Source organism: Osmia bicornis, chromosome 8 (assembly GCF_907164935.1).
Source record: "Osmia bicornis bicornis chromosome 8, iOsmBic2.1, whole genome shotgun sequence".
Classification (NCBI taxonomy): domain Eukaryota; kingdom Metazoa; phylum Arthropoda; class Insecta; order Hymenoptera; family Megachilidae; genus Osmia; species Osmia bicornis.
Genome location: NC_060223.1, coordinates 7,605,865 through 7,627,681, shown reverse-complemented (window position 1 = coordinate 7,627,681; position 21,817 = coordinate 7,605,865). Strand labels below are relative to the sequence as shown.

General features: G+C 36.9%; 4 protein-coding genes across 17 annotated transcripts in view; 1 reads left to right on the top strand and 3 right to left on the bottom strand.

Moving 5' to 3' along the window:
• LOC114877955 (transcriptional enhancer factor TEF-1) overlaps window positions 1–7,247 on the bottom strand; it is an 88,399-nt gene extending 81,152 nt beyond the window's left edge. For 2 of the 4 annotated variants that reach the window (XM_029191170.2, XM_029191173.2), the window contains exon 1: window positions 5,276–6,424. Coding sequence is in view for 1 of the 4 variants with exons in the window: in XM_029191173.2 (XP_029047006.1) it covers window positions 5,276–5,300 (25 nt within the window). In the remaining 3 variants the exon portion in view is untranslated. Of the gene's footprint in view, window positions 1–5,275; window positions 6,425–7,162 lie in introns of those variants that run through there. The other 2 variants (XM_029191171.2, XM_029191172.2) reach the window with 2 other exon arrangements.
• Window positions 6,494–15,221, top strand: LOC114877956 (integrator complex subunit 12-like). 5 transcript variants are annotated; one of them, XM_029191175.2, is made up of 5 exons: window positions 6,897–7,214; window positions 7,301–7,516; window positions 11,256–11,701; window positions 11,892–12,210; window positions 12,431–15,221. In XM_029191175.2, the coding sequence occupies exons 2-5, from the start codon at window positions 7,303–7,305 to the stop codon at window positions 12,559–12,561; spliced, it is 1,110 nt and encodes a 369-aa protein (XP_029047008.2). In that variant the 5' UTR covers window positions 6,897–7,214; window positions 7,301–7,302; the 3' UTR covers window positions 12,562–15,221. The 5 variants fall into 5 exon arrangements, with proteins under 5 accessions (XP_029047011.2, XP_029047008.2, XP_029047009.2 ...); XM_029191178.2 differs by lacking the exons at window positions 6,897–7,214; window positions 7,301–7,516 and adding an exon at window positions 6,494–6,529; XM_029191176.2 differs by lacking the exon at window positions 7,301–7,516.
• LOC114877959 (post-GPI attachment to proteins factor 2-like) lies at window positions 13,468–19,750 on the bottom strand. Of its 7 annotated transcripts, none has more exons than XM_029191181.2 (5): window positions 19,672–19,750; window positions 18,469–18,781; window positions 18,113–18,380; window positions 17,824–18,021; window positions 13,468–17,741 (listed from the first exon to the last, which is right to left on the bottom strand). In XM_029191181.2, exons 2-5 carry the CDS (start codon window positions 18,631–18,633, stop codon window positions 17,608–17,610), a joined length of 765 nt encoding a protein of 254 aa, XP_029047014.1. In that variant the 5' UTR covers window positions 18,634–18,781; window positions 19,672–19,750; the 3' UTR covers window positions 13,468–17,607. The 7 variants fall into 7 exon arrangements, with proteins under 7 accessions (XP_029047014.1, XP_029047017.1, XP_046142823.1 ...); XM_029191184.2 differs by lacking the exon at window positions 19,672–19,750 and adding an exon at window positions 19,402–19,655; XM_046286867.1 differs by lacking the exon at window positions 19,672–19,750 and adding an exon at window positions 19,286–19,395.
• Window positions 19,751–19,890: 140 nt separating this feature from the next.
• LOC114877958 (protein MAK16 homolog A) lies at window positions 19,891–21,515 on the bottom strand. Its single transcript, XM_029191180.2, has 7 exons — window positions 21,345–21,515; window positions 21,234–21,280; window positions 21,014–21,157; window positions 20,618–20,930; window positions 20,296–20,541; window positions 20,150–20,227; window positions 19,891–20,078 (listed from the first exon to the last, which is right to left on the bottom strand). The coding sequence occupies exons 1-7, from the start codon at window positions 21,357–21,359 to the stop codon at window positions 19,947–19,949; spliced, it is 975 nt and encodes a 324-aa protein (XP_029047013.1). The 5' UTR covers window positions 21,360–21,515; the 3' UTR covers window positions 19,891–19,946.
• Between the last annotated feature and the right edge of the window lie 302 nt (window positions 21,516–21,817).

Below are 21,817 nucleotides of genomic sequence, written 5' to 3'. Positions count from 1 at the left end.
AATATACCCTCGTGCACTACCTTTCGATATTACGAATATATTACGAAGGAGATTTCAACACTTTTTTTTTTTAACGAGCATCTTGATCACGAAATTGTACCTGCTTATATTTTTTCATATCTACAAACGAATAAAATACATATTTACTTTGAAGAATCTCGACAATTTTAAAAGTCAAGTTAAAAGAATCTTGTATGAAAATTTCTGCATTTATTATACCAATCATCACAAATGCTAATTTAAAAGTTTGTACTGTTTCGCAGATTTCAATAATTCTATTAACGCTCTCTAAAAATTTAGAAAATAATTACAAGCTTTACCGGATTCGTAATTTCACGAACAAATCTTCGACAATTTTTCATTTCGATTAATTAATTTTTGAAATGACTCGGCTGATTAGATTGCTCGAAAGTTCTGCAAAACAAGCTAAGCAAAGTAGCTGTAATTCGATTTAAAAATATGCCCATGATGTCATCAATATTTTATCAATACGCCGGCGAGAATCCCAAACTGAACGCTTATCGCTAAATCGAATCTCATTAAACTCGATGACTTAAGAAGCTCTAAAAAGACTTTCAGTTTATTTCCTTCTTCTTTGCACGGGTAAGTATAAATTACGTAATCAAAAAGGCTAGAAACATTATTTTTCCTGGGGAAGCCTGATTTGATCCCGAGTGTACAAGTAGTCTCGTGATAAATGTCATTATTTGCTTTTACCAGCCGCTGTCATTATGAACGCAGAAAGATATGGTCACGAGAAACGAATAGTCATCCACGATCTTGGATACAGAATTTTATAACGCTCCATCTTATTCGCGAGATTTTTTCAGATGATTATATGACTTCGGTAACGAGCTAGTAAAACAGAAGAGTTAATTAAACTGAGAAAAAAAAATAGCATCTATTACAACTTGGCAGAATCATTGGCTGATGATTTATAGAACCCAACTTATCTCTATTAAATGAATCACTTTCTTTTAAAAAATATAACCATCTGATGATTAGACTGCAAGTATTTATGCAAATTCATCAGGCTGGTCGTTGCATTCGCAACCGCTATTATACTGCTGGTTATCAGTTATTTGGGAAATCATGATCTCGCTATAAATTTTAAAGAATAATATTTGCAAACAATATTATAAAATGCAACCTTTGAAAATCTTAACGCGACGGTAAATAAACGCTGTTCCCACTCAACAATCCTCTTTGAAAGGGTTAAACATCCGTAAATATGATTAAACGAAAGCGCACGATTAAACGGGAAGAATGAAAAGATTAAAAGAAGCTTCATTCTGTACCTGGTGACCGATACCCACGCGATTCTCGCGTGATTGTGGCTCGGCTGGTATGCAGACAAACTGCAACGGGGTGGTGCATTATTTTAGAAAGAGAGAAAAGCGAAGAAAAGGGGGGAAAAGAGAAAGAGACACAGGTGAAACGTGAAGGGAATCACGAGTGTGTATGTGTGTTCGTTCGTGGAGGACACGCGGGGAGGGAGAAACGACCAGGTGGTAAAGCCACCCCATGATTTTCTGACCCGTGAAACTTCCCCAAGGGAGAGAGAACTCGACCCTGTGCACGTTCTCAATCACGCCATTGAAATGCATGCGTTTCTCCGCATTCGAGCGGCAGATACGAGTGTACCACGTGTACACACCGATAAATTCTCTCTGATATCTGTTATACGCCGATTGTACGCGTTGCGTTTCTATCGGTCGTCTTATTACCCAGATATCGATCAACGCCTGAAACATTTTCTCCCGTTTCGTAACAGCAATCGTAACGATAGCTGATGCGTAATGATGCAGAATTCATGATTTCGAGAAAATATCTAATTACCGACAGTGTTATAATTATCTGTGTCACGGCTGCCCTGATAATTCGGATGTTTGAATAAGGATAGTAAGAAATTTAATTGCCAGAGTATACGCCGGGGAAAAATGGAATTTTTTAAAGAAATATTAAGATCTAAGCGAGTAAAATTTTAATTCATCCCCCTGGAAAATGGGACCCAAGGCTGTAGCCCCCCTTAAACCTACCTCTCAGTCATTCATCTTCAGATTAATATTCGTTCAGATCGTTTCACCTTTTTATATAATAAAAGATGCTCATATAAATTACCAGGTCTGAAAAGTTCAATCGAGTAGTTGCAAAAGGTCAAAACTTTCCGACTGACTTGATATTTCTTTTTTGAATCGGCAAAAACGCGATTCCAGGTAGAATTTTGATGGTGATGGTTCGCGTAGCACCGGTACAATTACGATATCACGGGCAAACGAGCATGATACAAATCAACGCGCATCGTGCACTATTTCCGTCGATGAAATTCCGATCGAACCGCTGGTCGACGTTTAATTTACTGCTTTCAATTTTACATTATTAATGACGGAAAAAATTTCGTACCGCGGTGCTAGCCGCTAAATGCAGCCACGACACGTCGACCAGTTTTATAAACGATCACGATGCAATCGGCACGTGTACGTGACATTTATTCAACAATACGATCGTCACGCGAAATTATCTTTGTCGCGGGTAAAACGTGCTCGATAAATAAACATGCCGCGTCGAGTACCACTTGAAAGCTACGATTTTATTTTTCGAATTCTCTCTGTACCGAATGCTATTCAAATATTTATGCTATCTGAAGGTTCATTTTCTTCTTCCATCAACAGGTGTTCTATCTATTGCTAAACTTTTCATGGTACCGGTTGAAAAGGTAATTGTACATAGGGTGTTGTAAAAATATCAATTCATTGTTCATACTTTCGTCATTCAAATTCTAAGGACAACAATTTAAATTGGTGTTCGATTCGAGCAGCCGGTTACACCGGTTCGAGCCTATAAAATCTCGCGAGTTGACGTTCGACCTTTTGCAAATCGATCTAGGAATGACTACCTTTTGTGTAGATTTTATTAAAATTACTGGAAGAGACCGTTTTAGTTAGAGGAAACAGATTTGCTTATGAAGTAATTAACTCTTGGACGGCGGACCATGGAGAGAACCCTAATTTTAATTTAATTCTTTCTTGCACTCTTTTGTTAAAAAATTATACATTTTTTTGCACAATTTGTGCAAACTGAAAAATTTCACATTTCCACCTTGTTTCTCTTTGTTTTACAACGAAATCTTCTGAAAATCCTGGTCGAATTCGTGCCGTTCGGACGTTACCATTCCGGGAGCGAGCTACCAGTAGGGATAGAGAAAAAGAAAGGATAAAAAGAAGGTAGCAAGCGGGTAACTCTAGAGGAAGACGTCAAGAAGGGAAAAGAGAAAGACACGCGTACACCTTCGAAGGTAATTTTAGTTGCTTGACAATTTGGCACCGTCTACACCAAATAGAAAGCCACGCGCGTGGCTGCTCGGAAGAGTACTGTACCAGCTTAGCCGGAGAGCAGCCGAACGAGAGAAGCAGAAAGGGAAAGAAGAGAGTGGAGATAATCTATTTGCTCCTTCCGTGGTGCAACGGGACAAGAAGGCCTATTTATATCGCGAAGAAGCCTCGGCTTAATGAGTCTAGCTCTGCTGTCACCGGTGCTAAGACACGATCGTCCCACCGTTAAACAAAAGGGAATCGAATATACGACTATGAAAACCCAACAGTACGCGCGATATACCGCGAACAAACGGGCCGTTTGCTCTTAAATTAACCAAACAATTCATCGTACGCAAACACCCCCAACTCGATGAAATTTCCATTCATGATGGAATGCTATTAGGAATTGATCAAGTTTTCAGTGAATAAAACACTTGCCTACATTGGAGTTCCGAAAGGTGCTCCAAAATAAATGGATGCTTCACAGATCAATAGCCCTCGTCAATTTTAATCAAACTATATTCATTTTAATTTGATAAGAAATGTATAGCATTTAATTACTCTTATGTTTATCTATTGAAAAAAGATACCTGGGGGAATTCCCAGGATGAGTCATGAAACAGGTGCAAAACAGTTAGCGAACAGAAGAAGAAGATGGAATGTTAACCGAATTCCAATATTTGACAAACCGATAAGATGGTAAGATAAGAGAGGCCGATATCGGTCGTAGAAAGTGCGCGTACGAGTTCACCGAAGGTGATATGAATACCGAATTGATCGATTACCGATTACGTGCTACCGGTTCCGCGGTTCGTCAATCGTTTTGCTCTTGGAAAGAAAAACGAGCTGACAGGAAGGCGGAGGGCGGAACAGCATCGAAGAAACGCACCTCGCACCTGCTGCACCTTAACCGAGATCCTTTCCCCTCTCCTCGTATCACTGATTTTATCCAACCAGTTGAAACCTCGATGAGTATCTTTGAACCTCGTTTGACTTTTAACGAGTACCGTCGCTCGATTAACCCTTTTCGGTAGTAATTCATCGAGATGTACCGAGACGTACAATATCATCCAAAGAGTACTAGATTTTCTTATATATCTGATTGCAACGCTTAATTTGTAAATAAGGAATTAAAAAACTAAACAGAAACATCATTAACACCGTTTAAAAGAATTATCGTACACCGTGTGTACTCATATTCGACGCAAACAACTATTTCTTCGTACAAGTCGAATACAATAACAACAAAAACTATCTACGATACACCCGTGTGTTCACAGATGCAATAAAGTACTATTGGAACGTTACGCTCGATTAGTTTCTAATTGAAATACGAACAGCGACGATGATAGGAGAGTCTGACGAAGAAACCGAGCCGAAATGCGCAATCGACGGCAAGAATCTTTTCTAAACAGCGTACCTGGTACCGCTTACCAGGTACGATAACAAGACAAGTATCTGATTAAATTTATGTAACGGTATGTTACCATGTTACACCGGGATTACTTTTGATAACCTACTGTGATAACGTCATTGTATTAAAGTCATTGTCACCGGACAATATTTTTCAGACGCGTACGGGCGAGCGTAGCTATGTTTCTGTTGAAATAAACCATCACGTGGTTGCATGTATAAACAGTTCTAAGAAGGTTTCGTGTTCGTTTTTACATATCTTGTTTTTGTAAGTCGCGATGGCTAAGAAACGAGTAAATTATTTTAACGTTTACTTTCGATCAAGTGTAACATGTTTCGTTGAAATAAATTCTTAAGGCAACGTGCGTCCCGACGGCGGTAGCGTCGAGTCGCGGGAGGAGACGAAAAAACCAACCGTGCGGTACCGCGTGTTACAAGAGACTCGTTGTCGCGTATACACACGTCGCGTGTGTACACATAGGACGTAGGCGGTAAACATGCAAGCGTACGTAGAGTACCACAAGCACACGATTAAAAGAGAAACTCACTCCAGAAATAATGCACAGTATCCATCCAAGTCGCGGTGGTGGAGGTAAGGTTCGCTTGTCCTGGATTATCAAGACGCGAGTAAAGACCGCGACAAAGCTACAGCGTCCCGTTCGAGTTTCTTGAACGTATTATCGTGGTGGTTGTCGTTGTTGTGATTCGTCGTCGCCGTCGTCTTACGACGACGACAACACTTTCGCTCGGGGCTTCTGGTCTCGTCAAAATATCCGTAAACCGTAATCTATCAGCACTGGGCACTCACACGGCCGAGTAACGAAAAACGCTCCGCGTTACGCGATAAGCACCGTCTACATTCCCCCTTGAATATGGATATATTTTCGCGCCGGAGCTTTTCCCGCGTTTAGTTTCGTTTGACGCACACGCGACGAAGGTAACGCAGACAGAGCGAGACGGAGAGAAACTCACACACGTATAACACGCGACAACGTGGACAAAGAGCGGGGAAACGGACGAGAGTGATAGAGAAAGAGATAGAGGGAGAGAAAGAAGGAGGACGAGAAGAGAGGGAGAGACAGGGAGAATGACAGGAAAGGAGAAAGACACGTAGACGCACGTTACGTTGGGAGCAATGGAATATGTGCGAACACTTCGCTTGGTCCCGCCTAGGGGAAAGAAAATCCGTCGCTGCCACCACCACTGCTCCACCTCCTGACTCGTAGAAACTATGCGATATATGTATGTGTATGTACGTATGTCGCGGGAGTGCGTTTTCGCGCGCGCACAGTTTTCAAAACAAGACACCGCACCGGTATATACACAACCAGCCCGGTGCTATCTTTCCAACGTTTTCTATACCTCCTGTTCGACACGTTCTTTCTACCCTCGGTTAAATACGATTCTTATACTCTCGCGCGGTTTTTCCGCACGCACACGCCGCCGCGGATCAATAATTCACCATACGAATTCACCAGAAGCGGCTGAGCGAGCGGGCTGGCACGCAGACACTAGGCAGAGGCACACGTTTCTGTCGTGGCGCGCTCTTCTCGGGGAAACGCACGCAGCCCACCACCACCGGCACCACGATCGCGGTTCGTCCTAACCTCCTCGACGAGTCCGTGTTGTCGAGCCGTACACGTTGCCAGAGAGACTGCACACACTTCGTAACACATAGACACGGAGCTTGCGTTCTCTTGACACACAGCTGACACAACCGCTCGTAAACACGCGACGATTGGACAAAGACGGATACACCGATGCTGCTCCAAACCGCACGCTACGATACGACAGAGACACCGGTACGACTTGAACCTCTCCGTTTATCAAACCGATCCGATTATCATTTTATCTCCCTCTCTCTCACTCTATACCTCGCTCTCTCTCTCATTCTATCTCCCTCTACTACCAATCATTCTCTCTTACTCCTATTCTTTCTCTTACACTCTCGCTCGCACATACACGCTCCCTCTACCTATCTCTTTCTCTTTCTAAGTAACAGAGAGAAATAACACCACTAGCAGCAACACGGGGCCAGCAATGCGAACATCACGGTCACCGGAAGTATGAACCTGACAATCACGACACACGAGGAATATACAGGGAATACGTCGAACGCGGAGTGTACATGCACGTTCACGCACTTCCTCGTACATAAATATTTGCCTTTATCGCACGGTTGGTTTCGTTTGCCCGTTCGTCTCTTTCTTTCGCACACTGTCTATCGCTTCCTCTGGCTGTCGCTCTCTTTCGTTCGTCTGTCCGTCTGTCGGTCTGTCCGTGGCTGACGGTGTGTATATCGCCGTCGTCGCTACTGTCGAATCCGTTCCGTGCGCGGCGCCTGTGTGGGACGACGCCGCTGGGACACACGGGCGTGGACGAGTAGACGCGCTCTTTCGAGGACATTTCGACACTGTTTTCTTTAATGTACTTACCACTGGGCGAGCTGACGTGGCGTCGCGCGCGCGCGGGGCCTTTACACCACGGGTAAAATTCGCACAGTAATATTAGCGCGCAAGACTGCACCCCGGTAAATACGAGCGCAGTCACCACTCTTGTTTTTGGTATGCCAGGAATGGCACAAAGAATCTGGATAACGCACACGCCTGCTGCGCAGCCGGTCTGCGCACCCGCTGACACCGCTTATGCGGCCGCGGGAGAAACCAGAAGCCGAGCGCGACCGAGTGTACGCGAACTTCGTCGAACGACACTGATCATCAACCCCCACTACGTCGTACCGGACCATCGTCTCCCCACTCCCCGCGCGGGAGATCAGTCGCGTCACGCACGTAAGAGAGATTGGGTGTTGTTGCTCGCTTACTCGTTTATTCTCTCTCGCTCAACTTAGAGGGGGCACTTGTTGAATTTCAGGGGTTACGTTTTAGGTTTTTTCAATGAAACTTTTGATATATCGTTACATATCAACCGACTGACCGCAAAATTCTCTTCCACGCGAACCGATATCACCTATATCGTAACTTCTTATTATTTTAATTTAACGTTAAAAATATGAATTTATCGCTATAATTCTCTTATTTATATTTGCTCGAATATCCAAAGCTTGCTTTATAAATTAGTCTATGTGTACCGTATTCACTAGCTAGCAAACTGACCGTTTGTGTACGGATTTAGGGGATTAGCCGACGGTAACAAAACATAACTGACCCAGTGCAAGTGCACTAGCATAAGACTGACGTTCATTCTTTGAAATATGATCTTTCACCCTCGATACCTTTCCGCACGTTTCTCTTTTATACCTGCGGTTAGGTCATTTTATTTAAGACCATTCACTATAACTTCACGCCTTCCCCAACATCGTTAGTGGGATTTTAAGCGTTGTATTAGAATTTCCAGTAGCTGATTCAAAATTAAATAAATATTGACAATACATTTCATAATATTAACAATGTTAATTTCTCTAACAAAATAATATAGAACAGAAATATGTTCAAATAATCTTATGCAAATAACTTTAGCATCTGGTTCAAATACAATTAAACTCGCGCGAAATGAAATGTGACGTTACGAATGCATATCCTGCGTACATCGACAAAAGGGGTCGTAAATAACGCTTTTAAACTCGCGCGTTATACTGCTAAGCTCCTTTTGTCAGTTGAGCACATTGTACTCGACAAATGTTTACGAACAGCCGCAAAGTAGCGAAGCGATCAGGGTGACAGAACCGTCGCCTCCACCGTAGCCGGGGGCGGGGGTTGAAACGCGCAGTTTTCGTGCGGGTTTTCAGCAAGCGCGACAGATTGAAAGGGGAAAGGTACGGTCCGATTTCACCCGCGAGCTTTAATTGCCTAATTACGTTAACGCTCGATTTTCGTGACGTGTCGACGAACCACGCGGGTTAAACGATTCCGTTAGTTTCGTGGAAATTTCGCGCATACTCTTCATCCCCGGCTTAAAATATGACCGCGCGATTATACAGCTATTTTTTCAAGCTAATACATCTGACAATTCATTTTTAATTATGCGACATTCCATTTTAATATTTGATACATCAAACGTTTCAATTAGATATTGATGATTGGAAAAATAGAAATTTCAAATAAAATATTTAATTAGTTCATATATTGGCAATCAACGGTTAACAAATTAATATATGAATAATTGTGATCAGGATGCACAGCAAAAATTCGTAGTATTATTAGTCGGACACGAACAGTTTACGCATGATTTAATGACATAAAGGTGTCACGTCAGATGTTGCTTAAATTCTTGTAAAAATAACTATATACCTATCATCAATCATTTGTGTACAAAACGGCTGAGTTAGGTTTGGCTGGTTGTCAGTTACAGCAAACAATCAATCAGAGTGAAAATGGGTTTTTCTTTTTTCGACAGATTGAAATTAGAATATTCTGAAAGTTTCGCAAGATTTAAAAAAAATGCAGGTTATGAAAAAAAAAAAGAAAACAATGAATGTTATAGCGTTTCAACTTCAATATTAAAGTTACAAGTTCATCGACATGGACGGTAGATTATAGCTGACCATTGCAAAAAATTTGCTACCTCGTCAAATCTTTGTTATATAGAACCTTCTTAACTAGGAAATCGGTGCACAATTTTAATCTAACTTCATAATTAATTCTATCTTACTTGCAATAGTATCTACAGTGTTTATTATTTTTCGCTGGTTAGCTGGAAAAATTAATTATTTATTGGTTCAAACTTTTGAAGACGACAAGGATATAAATTAACCGTAAAAACATATTACATCGTAATATCATTAAGTGCAAACTAGGGCAGACGGGAAATGATCATTTCAGAAGTTACATCCATTGTTCCAACATTGTTTGAAACTACGCTACAGCCAATTCCAGTTCTAGCTCGAAATTGTAACCCTCAACACAATGGTGAAATTGTATTCGGATATCGCGTTCATAGAACAAACCTAGGGTCAAATTATTGCCTAAATCACGACCTTTTAGACCTATTGCAACATTCCAGCAAGTATCCATACGTTCCACAATTTATAATCCACAATATCGAACGGTAGCAATATTTATTCGTATTATTCGAGCAACTATTTTGCCAGGGGGTATTTTTATTGCGATTTTTACGACGCTTCCTTCCGCCTCCTTCCCATCGATTCTGTTATTTTAAAAAAAGGGGTGAAAGCGTTCGATCCATCCGACGGCGAACCTTCGCATCACCTCATAAACTTTGAAAACATTTCTTATAACCGGCGGATATTTTGCGGGGGTGAGATTCCTGGCAGGGCTTATCACGGCTGAGATTTACTTGCTCCAGCGACAAGCTACAAAAGTATTAAAATATCGCGTGAATAGCGCATTCTCGTATCCTCTATAGAATAGGGGTGGTTTCGTGAAACATCACTTTTTTTTTAGCATACCTTTCGAAGGATAGAATCTTTTCTACGTTAAACGTTTTTGTAAACAATTTAATAGAAGAACGAGGAAGAGACATTTCTTTATTTCATAGTTATTTCGAGTACAAATGAAATATCAAATAAATGGTAATCCTTGAATTATAATGTCTGAAATATTACCGAATGTCTGAATTGCATTCTGCAATAATTTGTCAGCGAACTCCTTGGTATCGAAGGGGTTGAAGAGAATTGCAAATCGTTGAAAAGAATATTCGGCGAGAGCGATCGAGACGGGTCGAAGTCTCAACAAGGGTGTTCCGTCGCGTAAAGACATGAAACATGGAAATACCGATACCGCATCTGATCCCGTTCGAACAAACGAGGAGTGCAGAGGGGTTGAAAGGGGATGGCACAGGAAGAAGACGTAGGAAGGCGCAAGGGTAGCACGGAGAGACGCGTACCTCACCTGGCATACCGTGAGAGTATCGCGACACATTTTGATCGAATTCTTCTCGAGGTCGAGGAATGCTGGTATCTCCGGTAGATATTATTACATATTTAGGTGGAACGGTGCTCGCTCTCGCAGATAATACACTTAGACGTATTCCCTGTCTCTCTCTCTCTCGTTTGTGTTGCTGTCGGGATGACGAGGGTGTTGGTGGTGGTGCAGGAGGATATGTATCTAGCTTTACTCGCTCGCGCACCACCGCTCTATAACCCTGCCTCTGCACCGATCTCGAAGGATCGCAGTTCTGCGCGATATCCTGCATATCTCGGCATACCGTCCTCCTCGTTTCCGACATTGTTCCCCGGCCTCGACCCCGACCCCTCTGTCCCAGCTCCAGCCCCGATCCACCATCGAATAATCCTACTTGTTCGACGTCTACCGGGCCCGGCTTCTCAGCTGGATTCCTCTCGATTCTGCTACCGTGCTTGCAGCGCGAGAACAACCCCTTGCTGTCCATAATTGACCGCTTTTTAAACTACCTTCATTCCTTTCGATTTTTCTTATATCAAGATTGATATCTTCTTATATCAGCCTTCGATTGTAAATCACCAGATCGATACTCTGTTATTTCATTTCATTTGCGTCGACAAAATTTTATCGATACATAATACGATCGCAAGAAGATCGATCTTATAATGGACGTTCATACTTCTGTCGTTATTATTTGTTTATCTAAAAGCTCTCGTTTGCATCGCGAAAGAAATCCTCTGCACGATGTACGAAGACACGGAGGATGCGTCGGACATTCACGAGGACTTCTTCAACGCGTTGGCTTTGCTGCATTCGACGGAGGATAATAGCACGGAGAAACTTCGGAAAATGTTGGATGTGATTTTAGAAAGGAAATATGGTTTTGAGAAAACTTTGATGGCCAGGCTGCCAAAGAAATTTCTTAGGAGCACGAAAATCTCTGGTAAATCCGAGAATCGCGAGGATGTCGCTTCCTGTAGGACAGGAAGTAACCCTCAGAGAGCTATCGATCTGTCTGTTGCAAATAATTCAACAGATAGTAATTGGGGGAGTATAAAAGTGTTCGATGCTGATTTTGAGGACTACAGCGAGAAAGGGGACATCCCAAGGATATCTATTCCTGATGAGGGCTCCGGAGATGGACTTCTATGCAAGGTCTTAATTAATGTGTTATTGCTAAACTTTATTAATTAATATATTGTTTAAATGTCGAGGCACATGGTCATAATGATTGTTAAGGATATGAATCGTTAATTTTTCATTAAGTTAATTAAAATGCCATAGTATTTATGATTATTTTTGTACATAAAAATATAATTTGACGTGTTGCCCGATCCGAGGACAGGTCTGCAATGGAGCAAAATTGGGACCCTTGATTCTGCTCGAGTGTCAAGAGTGTCAAGAAGTGTATCATCCTCTGTGCCATCAGCCTCCTGTCGTCGACGTCGACGTTTATGACCCTAGAATCGTGTGGAGATGTAGAAAATGTATAAACACTTCAATCTTTTCTCCCGGTACTTTCGATGAAGAGAAACTAAAGAGAACTTGTCCATTCAACGACACCAATAAACTTGAAGAAGTTCCTGTTAAAGAAGACACGTTGGAGAAATTGAACAGCGGTCATTCGAAAAATGAAACGACTGTCGCTGTTCAAACTTTGCTGGGTAAATATGTCACAGTAAACACTATGAACTGTACAAAAAGAGAGGCTGAAAATTTCAGCAAAACAGAATATTATTTTTCATAAATTTAGTTCGTATTTTACCGCCCCCATAAAATAGCTGATTTTATTAATATTCACGTGTCGCTGAAATATAGCTGACGTTGCAATCAGAATGTTAATGGTGACTATTTTTCTGACGATACGTGTTAATACGTTTGTAGATTGCAATGTAGAAGATACATTGAATGCAAAACCCCTTATGACCCAAAAGATGTCGAGGAATGTACCCTCGAGTCAGTTGAGAAAACGAATCGGATCGAAACTTTCGGTAACACGTTCTGTAATTAAATAATCATCGATTTTTTATTTCTAATCATTGATAAATAATCACAGAGTTATCTTTCATTCAAAGGGTCAAATGGGCTGTAATAATATTGATAAATAAATTGGAAACAGGTTACTGTTGTTGTTTATTGATTAAGTAAAGGTATAGTTTATTGATTAATTATTTCGTTATACGTGCAAGACGGAACGTATCAAGAAGAAGATACAAAAGACTGAAAATTTATTTGATTTTAAACAATATTCAAGGAAAATTGAAACTTTCATCACAATCCTCCCTTCGATGGTAATTATCATAATTTCACGCGTTTCGTCGGCCAACTATTAAGCCGATTACGGACAATGCTTACGCTCGTTACGTTAATTCCATCAAAGGAAGCTTGGTCTTTTGAAAAACTAAAATAAGAAAGATAAAACGTTGAAGATCTCTATTTTGGTCATATAGGTAGTTAGAAGTCTCTGTCATTGTCGCACGATTCATTTCGTTTGCTCGTTCGTTTTCTGTATTAAGGTCAACAGAGTTCAATTACCTTCGGCGGCCATGCCGAACTTTTAGCCAGGCTCGATGCTCGATCACTTTCGCTCTAATTGATCTCATGAAGATCAACTATGCACGTGAGATAATAGAAAATTAAAGATTTAAGTTCGTCCTTTCGAGGGACAAAAGAAAAATACGAATCGAATTGGATTTGTTACACAACGAAAAGGTTTTATATAAGTTTAGAGAAACTTTGGATATAATTGATTTGTATCTTGTGGCTCTCTAAAAGGAAAAGAATAAAACTGAATTCAACACAGAAAACAATAAATATACAATCTTTGCAAAAGAAAAACAAAAGCGTACAATTTTCTTCACTATTTAACTAGAATTATTTGTAAATTTGAAGAAACGTAAAATCATTCAACATACATCATCTGTGCTTCATCGTCAATTTATCTCTCTTCGACACTACATTTACCAATTTACAATATTTTAAAGGAAATATAATTAACTATCGTTATACTTGATCGCGAAGTTTTACAAACTGGATGCTTTATTTTTAAGCCAAGTTACCTTGGACCGGAGCGAATTTTACTTACATAAATAAAAAATAAGTATCATCTAAACACTGGATACGAGTATTGAAACATAAATAACTAAATTATTGCTATCTCTTAATTAGATTAGCTTAATTAGGTACCCTATAGAAAACAGTACGTGTACATTATCGCTCAAAATTCTTAGGACACTGAGTTTCACAAAAACTACTATTTTGGAAAGTGAATAAATAAAAATTCAAATATTATCTAGGCATATCTTAAGTTGAACTACGTTAAAAATTCAATATTTGATATAATAATGGAAGCACAGAGTCGACCACTCGACCAAAATATTGAAATCGAGTATTTCTTCAGCGAAATCGTTCTCGATCTTTACTTTCAATTGAAACTTTATTTTGCAAACACGACGTGGTGTCCTAAGACTTTTCAGCTACATCGTATACTTTTTACGCTACATTACAAACACAAAAACACTATCGTAAGACAGCTATTTGTGCCGATTATCACAGAACTATCGATCGTCTAAAACTAAAAGATCCGAGTATCAAGGAAAATAAAAAAACAGAATAACGATTCTCAAGATTGCAAATCAAGAAAGGCATTTTACATAACAACAAAACATCTTTACCGTTATCGTGCGAATCGATATATTATCTCGTTATTATTGCTAATTAGCTAAAAATTGAAGCTCTTCACAAAAAAATATACTTTGCAAGTAGATAACGTTTACATAAAATGTCGACTCACAATCGAGCCACTACTCTAGAAAAAGTAATACAAATAACATTCTAGTAACAATAACACAATAATTTCTTTCGTTAATCACTTTCATGCTGTGATGTTCGATTCTTATTAAAGACGAGATTCTGCGATAGAGAAAATAGCTGTTCTCAAAGATGTACTAAAACGCATGCAACTTATTTATCGAGTCTTTTTTTCTTTTTCTTTTTTTTTTCCTTTTTTCTTTCTGTTATTGTTCATAATTTAACGTGTGCATATTTCCTCTAATTTACCAAGAGTGAGAAGGAGCAAAGTGCAAAAGAGCTCGATACTTATGTTACAATCAGAGCAGTATTTTAATTCCGTTACAGAACCTGCTCTGTACTACATTACATTAATGTGAACCTCTGCTCAAACAAGCAGCAGGAGACGTTCAGCCTAATTCGTGACAGTGTTATCGTGCCAACTGGCCGACATCAATTAAATAAAGATTCTGACACATGTCAAGGTCGTTCCAAGTAACACCTCAACAACAAATTGTGTTCTGGCACCGATACGATACTTTACATAAACCGTGTGTTAACATCCATTCGTCATTTACAAGCTCAATTATCGAAACGGACAACAGTAGCATACAATGTTGTGTAACACATCAGATGGTAACCAGAAGTTTGTTTAACCGTAATACATTTAACGTATATTTTGATTAAAATTAGAGAAACTTGTGATTACCACCTTGGTACATTCGTATCAACCCTCAGTGGTACTGTCAAACTGTGAAATACTTGTTATAAAAATCTTTGATAGATTGTTTGAAAATCATTCAGGCTATAATACAAGGTGCTTCTGCATCGAAAAACTATACTTACACTATAAGCATAGATTTCAATCTCTAATTTATGATAACAATGAAATTTTCAATGGTTGTCATTTTACGTATGTTGATTAAAGTACTTCAACAATCTACCAAAGCTTCTTATCTACTTACATTACATTAAGTCGAATAAATTATTCTTGTTAGTTTCTTATACCGACAGTATAATATTTTAACAGTGCGCGTGTGTGTTTGATTTATGATCGAGTAATATACAGTTACACTTAAACAATTAATTAAAACAAAAAGAAAATTAATCATCTAAGCCGTTTCAGTGTTAAGTGATTTATTAAAGGTATTTTGTAAGTGGATATTAATTTACATGGCATCGATGATACGTTTATAGTATCTTTAATATATCACTTGGCACGGATAAATAAAACGAGCAGGAACACCTGCTTGTCTTACAATGGGAACCATCAAGATATGTTGCTTTGTTTCACTGTACATCACTTATCTTTGTTGTATCTGGTTCGACAATAATTTTCTGTATTTCAATTGTAAAAAAAGTACTGTCGCTTAATTATTTAGTGGAATACCATGTACACAATCATATTGATGGTCAATAATCGAACGATCGAAAATTAAAAAAATATCAGTGTGTCGTGTAAATCTAATTATTACTAGTTACGTTTCAAAGAAAATGTACAAGGAACGTTATAATGTAATATATCATTGGTAACGCTATGTATCCATTCCGGGTCTTTACATATTATACAGATTCGTACGAATTTATACGGCTGATTTTCAAACATCTACAATAATGTAGTTTTTATCACAAGCTTTCTCTTATTTACTTAATATTCTTCGTGGAAAGGAAGGTGAGATTCTCGATTATAAAATTTCATACAAACAGTTATTCGAATTAATTTCGTTAATTTGTTCCATAATTTTGGACGTTATTTGTGTTTTGGTCAAGAAATATTGTATATTATACAATTGCCTATTTCCATTGGAGTTATTTAAAATGCCAATCATTTGTTAATAATCGTGTTACATGAAAGATCACAAATATTGGTATTAATTCTTATATTCCTAAAATAATATTGCCGTGACCAAAGTTTCATGAATATCAAGTAAGTTACTTCCACTGTTATGGTAGTATTATTCTTGTTTACCTCTTTTTTCTCTTTCTTTTTTCTTTACATAATATTCGCGTACGCTTACGCGCGGTAAAATAGATCGATGATATACAGCTGTACAATGATAAATAACATTTCTACTGCATCTTAAATTAAAATTGAGTACACTCATTTGATGAACGTACCTACATTAAAGACGAAAGACATGTTAATACAAATGCATCCTACATTCTAACAATGCGTCGCAATCCATGATGTATAACATGACATGAAGACGCTTGAAAAACAGATAAAAAATGTAGACTAGATTTAATTATCGACTAGAAATCTCACTTCGGAAAAAGGATAACCTATGAAAGCAGATTTAAAACTATTAACAAGTCCTCCTATAATACTCCTTATTTCTTTTTTTTTTCTTTTTTTCTTCAAATCGACCATGTGTACATATTGAAACTCGTCATTTCAATATGTAATTTAATTATTTTGGACTGTTTAATGTTTCATTATTGTATGTATGTAGGATACATATTTATTTGGTATTACTATGAGTATCCGCTACCTAAAAGGCCATTGAAGATTTTTCATTGCCTTGGAAGATACCAGTGCCATACTTTGGAAGCGCTAGATTTAAAGAAAAGTTCTTTTTCTTTTTACTTTTAACAAGTAATAGATGTATCTTTAACTAAAAATCGTCTATATTTAAAAGGAAATGCTAAGTTCAGAAATCACTCGTAGCTTAAAAGTAAAGTTTCTGATGACACTACTTCATCAAAATTAAATATAATGAGTAGTAAACTGTGTATCCACTAAACATGTAAAACATTTCTAAATACTTTGCTTCCAAATTTTCTAGTAAAATTAAGTATTTACGATGCATGTAAATATTCGTCGAGGTTTAGTATTTAATATTATATTAAGTAAACATAATAAATATTCTAAAAAAATCTATCTTAATAAAAAGAAAAGAAGAGAGAGAGAAAAGGTTTAAACCGTGATATTCCTGTATCGGAAAAAAAACTCAAAAGTAACGTGTTTACACGAACATAAAATGATAAAATCATAAAAATCCTATGATAAAATCTATCAATTCTTAATTTTGTTTATGTAATATTATCACCATCATTATTATGCACCTAAAACAGTAACAATTATTTATAAACGTTTTGATTTCATTCAATATATGCGTGTTTTCATTGAGAAATGTTTGCCAAGTTTATGCCAGTGGATACCCAGCATAGTGTAATACATTTTTTACTTTTGGCAATAGCACTTCCAGACAGTGGCAGTAGGCACTTTTGATGACAATAATACATTAATGTTAAGTATAAAATATTATAAGTTAATCTGCCTTTAAGGCAGGTAAACCATTCCCGACAACCAGCTGCTCCATGGGAAAGTCTAGAACTACGGTAACGTGAAAACCCATATTTGCAGAGGCAATCACGTACTCGCATAAGGAAAACCAACTAAATGCTGTTAGAAAGAAAGTTTATAAATTTCACGTTACGCGTGAAATTTTATTGTAAGTTTTATAAAATTATATGAATTTTCTTACCCAAATCGTGGCACAGTAGTCTGTGTTTTAAGAAGAAAACAATGAGTCCAATAGTACTAATAAGACTTGTTACAAAAAGTGTCTGTTTGTACCAAAGGCTTTGTGCATTTGGTGTGACAAGACGACTCAACCTTATTACCATTAACATATATGTAAGAGAGCTAATCATGAAAGCAATAAAGATCTTTTCATGTACAGCTGAAAAATAATATATAAATTGATATATTATAAATCCATTGCTACATGCTACCAAGTGTATAATGTAAAATTATTTCTAAATTTTACTTACAATAATTTTCTTTGTTTGAGATGTATGTAACACCACACAAGGCTGCTACCTCTGCAATATTTAACCAGTAGCATAAATTAAGCAGTCTACATCCTGTAATCCTTAAAGGTACATCTTCAATCGTTTTAAGCATTTGATAATAATACGAGTGATAAACACTGGCAATAATTAAACGGGGACCAATGTGTAATGCTATGCTTATACGCCACAAGTATCTTTGTGGAGATACACCGGTAATAGCTGAGATTGATGGAAGTACATTGTAAACCTAGATCAAAGAAATTTGTTATTTATTAAATGTACATAATACTATAATTTATAATAGCTTCTGACATCAACTACTTAAGAATTTATACCCTGCAATGTGTTTCATGAATTTCATCTTGTTGGAAAATATATGCTGTAATGAAACAGACTAATAGGGTAACAAGAGGCAAAGACACTGTTGCCAAACATAATTTTTTAAATGAAATTGCTACATATATTGAACTTTTAATGTTTCCTATATTATTCTGCTCCATAGTGATATTATTTAATATCTTAGCATTAAGCACAAAATGAGAAATAAGTTCAGGAAGATTAGAGGTCCAAATCAATCTATATTAGAGTCATGCTTCATCTTAATCTTGATTAATAGTTCCAAATACTTTTTTAAATATCATAATATGCCTGCAACAATAAATAAATGTTATGTTAGTGATATGATAATACTGTCATTGACTATCGTATAATATTTAACAGTAAGATATGTAATAATAATTAAAATTTTATTACAACGAAGTTTACTTATAGTTATAGTTTATTTATATATTTGATTAAATTTGAATAAAATTCTTAAGCCTATATGTCAGATTAAATAATTTATGAAATCAGAAGTAATCATGGTTAAGGGTAAGCAAAAATTGTTACAAATAAGATACATTTTTGTCTTAAATTTGCGGATTCTAAGCGATAAACATTTACGGTTAATTGCTCTATTTTCGGAATTGATTTTACAGATAACCTACTTTTTCTATTTATAGCAAACAAAAAGCACTGTCACGGGTAATGTAAAGTTCATGACATTTGGCTAGAAACAATGAATTGTGAAATTCAATATTTTCGGATAAAATTGTAACAAAAACTGGAATCTATACAAAATAGAAAAATGAACTCAATGCGAAAACACTGTACATTGACTTATCTCAAGCGAACTTCTTTTATTTTACATAGAGTATAAAAGAAATTATATACGTTTAGGCGCTAATATCTATAAAACAATGTATCGATTACGTGTTTAAAAACGTAACTGTTAATTTATTTAACAAGTAGTTGGGATCTCAATTATAATTACTCGTTGGAAAGAATAGATACATTCACGAGTCATTAGCTGAAATATAAACAGCACATACAATCTACGAATAATAACTGAAGTTTTACTGTTCTATTACTGCTGAAATTTCCATGGAATGTCATAAATTTGAATCAATCACAAATTACAAAAATTATTACATATTCCATAACAAACAGTTCATTCATGTTCATTTAGGATCTCCTTAGGAAAAATCGAGAAAATTTACCTTGTTCCTTGTATACAAGCGTGTCGTCTGCTAGTATGTGAATTTCTGGTTTGAAGAGATGCCATCTACAAATTATACATATATTTGTCAGATATTTTATGCTAGCGCCACTTTTAAACTCTTTCTCTCTCGTTAAAGGAAACGATTAAATATAAAATAAATATTATATGATTACTGCATAAATTCTAGTGATGTGAGGATAGCATTTTTAAAATTACAAAATTGGTTTCAACTTTATTAGAAATACAATTATAATTGTTCTAATTAGACACACATTATGCTCGTTCTCTTTCTTGCGCTTCTTCCTCCACTTCATATTCAATTTCAACTCTCGGGCGTGGTCTCTTTTGCACTTTGCCTTTTTTAACAATCGGACGTTTTGCTTTTTTACTGGTAGAAACTATATCCTACAATGGTATACTAAGTTTAAGTACAATTTACTTTGAATAATAATAAATATAATGGTAATATTTATTACCTCAATATCACTTGTTTCAGATTCGAAATCGTCAGATAATTCAACTTTCTCTTTCTGCCCCGAATCACTATCTTCTTCCTATTAAATAAGTAAAGGGATAACAGTTAGCAATATGTAAGAAAACTGTAATTTGTTTAAATGATTACCATGGGCACTTCTTCAATATCAAAATCGTCTTCATCGTCTTCGTCGTCCGTTTCTGCTTCTATATAATGTGGTTCATTTGTTTCTTTCTCTCTTTCATCTGCTTCTAATTCCATTTCTACCTCCTTCTCAATTTCTGGTGTTTCTACCTCTTCCTCTTCACTTTCAGCTTCACTTTCACCTTCAACCTCAACAGCTTCCACTGCTTTATCAAATACTTTTTGTGGGAAATTATAAATATCGTTGTACTAGAAAAAAAAGTATCTTCAGAGCATTAAGGAAGTAAGTATTAACATTTGTAGTTGTGATTCTAAGGATTCATACCATGCCTTGTTTCAATCTCTCCATAAGTTGCTTTTCTATTGCTGTTTCTAATTTAGCAGCAACAAGAGCCTTCTCCTCTCTACGCCTTTCTCTTCTTTCAATTTTTCTTTGAATTGGTACAATTTGTTTTTGTCTCCTCAACCTCAGCTTTCTCATACGTATCAGATATTGTGTGATCTTAACAAACCTTTGCTTACATTTTGCTTTTATGAAACCAGGCCAATACAATAAATTTTCATTAATCTGTTGTATAGCTTTCTCAAAATTTCTGGAAAGCTTTACCTTTTCCCATGCATTTTTTGGGAAATGTATTCTAAAAGAAATAATGATAATTATACAGTAACAGCTTTATTGCCAGTGATTAATAAAGTTATCATTTAGACTTATAACTTCTACCTTTCAGCTGTTCTCATGTACAGATAAATAATACCATTTTCTTCCCTAATTGTGGCATACTGGCTATTTGCAAGAGGACAAGATGCCCTACTACACAGACCAGTGAGATTATATTCATTGCGACAAAACCTTTGACTTTTAGTGCTGTGAATATAAGGCATAAAATAAGATTACAATAAGCCAATTTCTTCTATCTTACTTTTTAAGCAACTATACGTACTTTACTTTGAAAGAACAAAAGGACTTGTTAATGACACTCCAGACAACCTAGAAAAATTTGCAATTAGATTGAATGTTATTAACTAAAAGAAACAAGCTACAATAAACTTACGTCATCATGTTGCATTTTGAATTTGTATTGAACTAATTTTTACGTGTCCTTTTTAATAAGTGTTCTTAATATCTGAAGTATCATTAATTGTTTTCAAAATAATTTTCTAAAAGGAACACGTGCATTCAGGAACCCTACAGGCCTACAAGTTATATTTGGTTATATTATGATTTTATTTTAATAAATTTGTCGATAGATGGTAGTACAGTCTTGTTCTTATTTGAACATGAAGCATCGTCACATCTGTTACGTTGGTTACTCAATCCGCTGTTAGATGAAGCTCGTATTACTGTTTCGAGTGTCTACAACATCAGTAATTGTTTTCACTCACTTGAGCCAAGGAAAAGAGAGAATTTGGACGAGGTATAAGCAGAATTACGAAATAGAAAACACGTATTAAATTTATATTTCTCTTTATTCGTTACTTAATTGTTTTTAGTATTAAGGTTTCGTAGTACGATATAACTCATTGT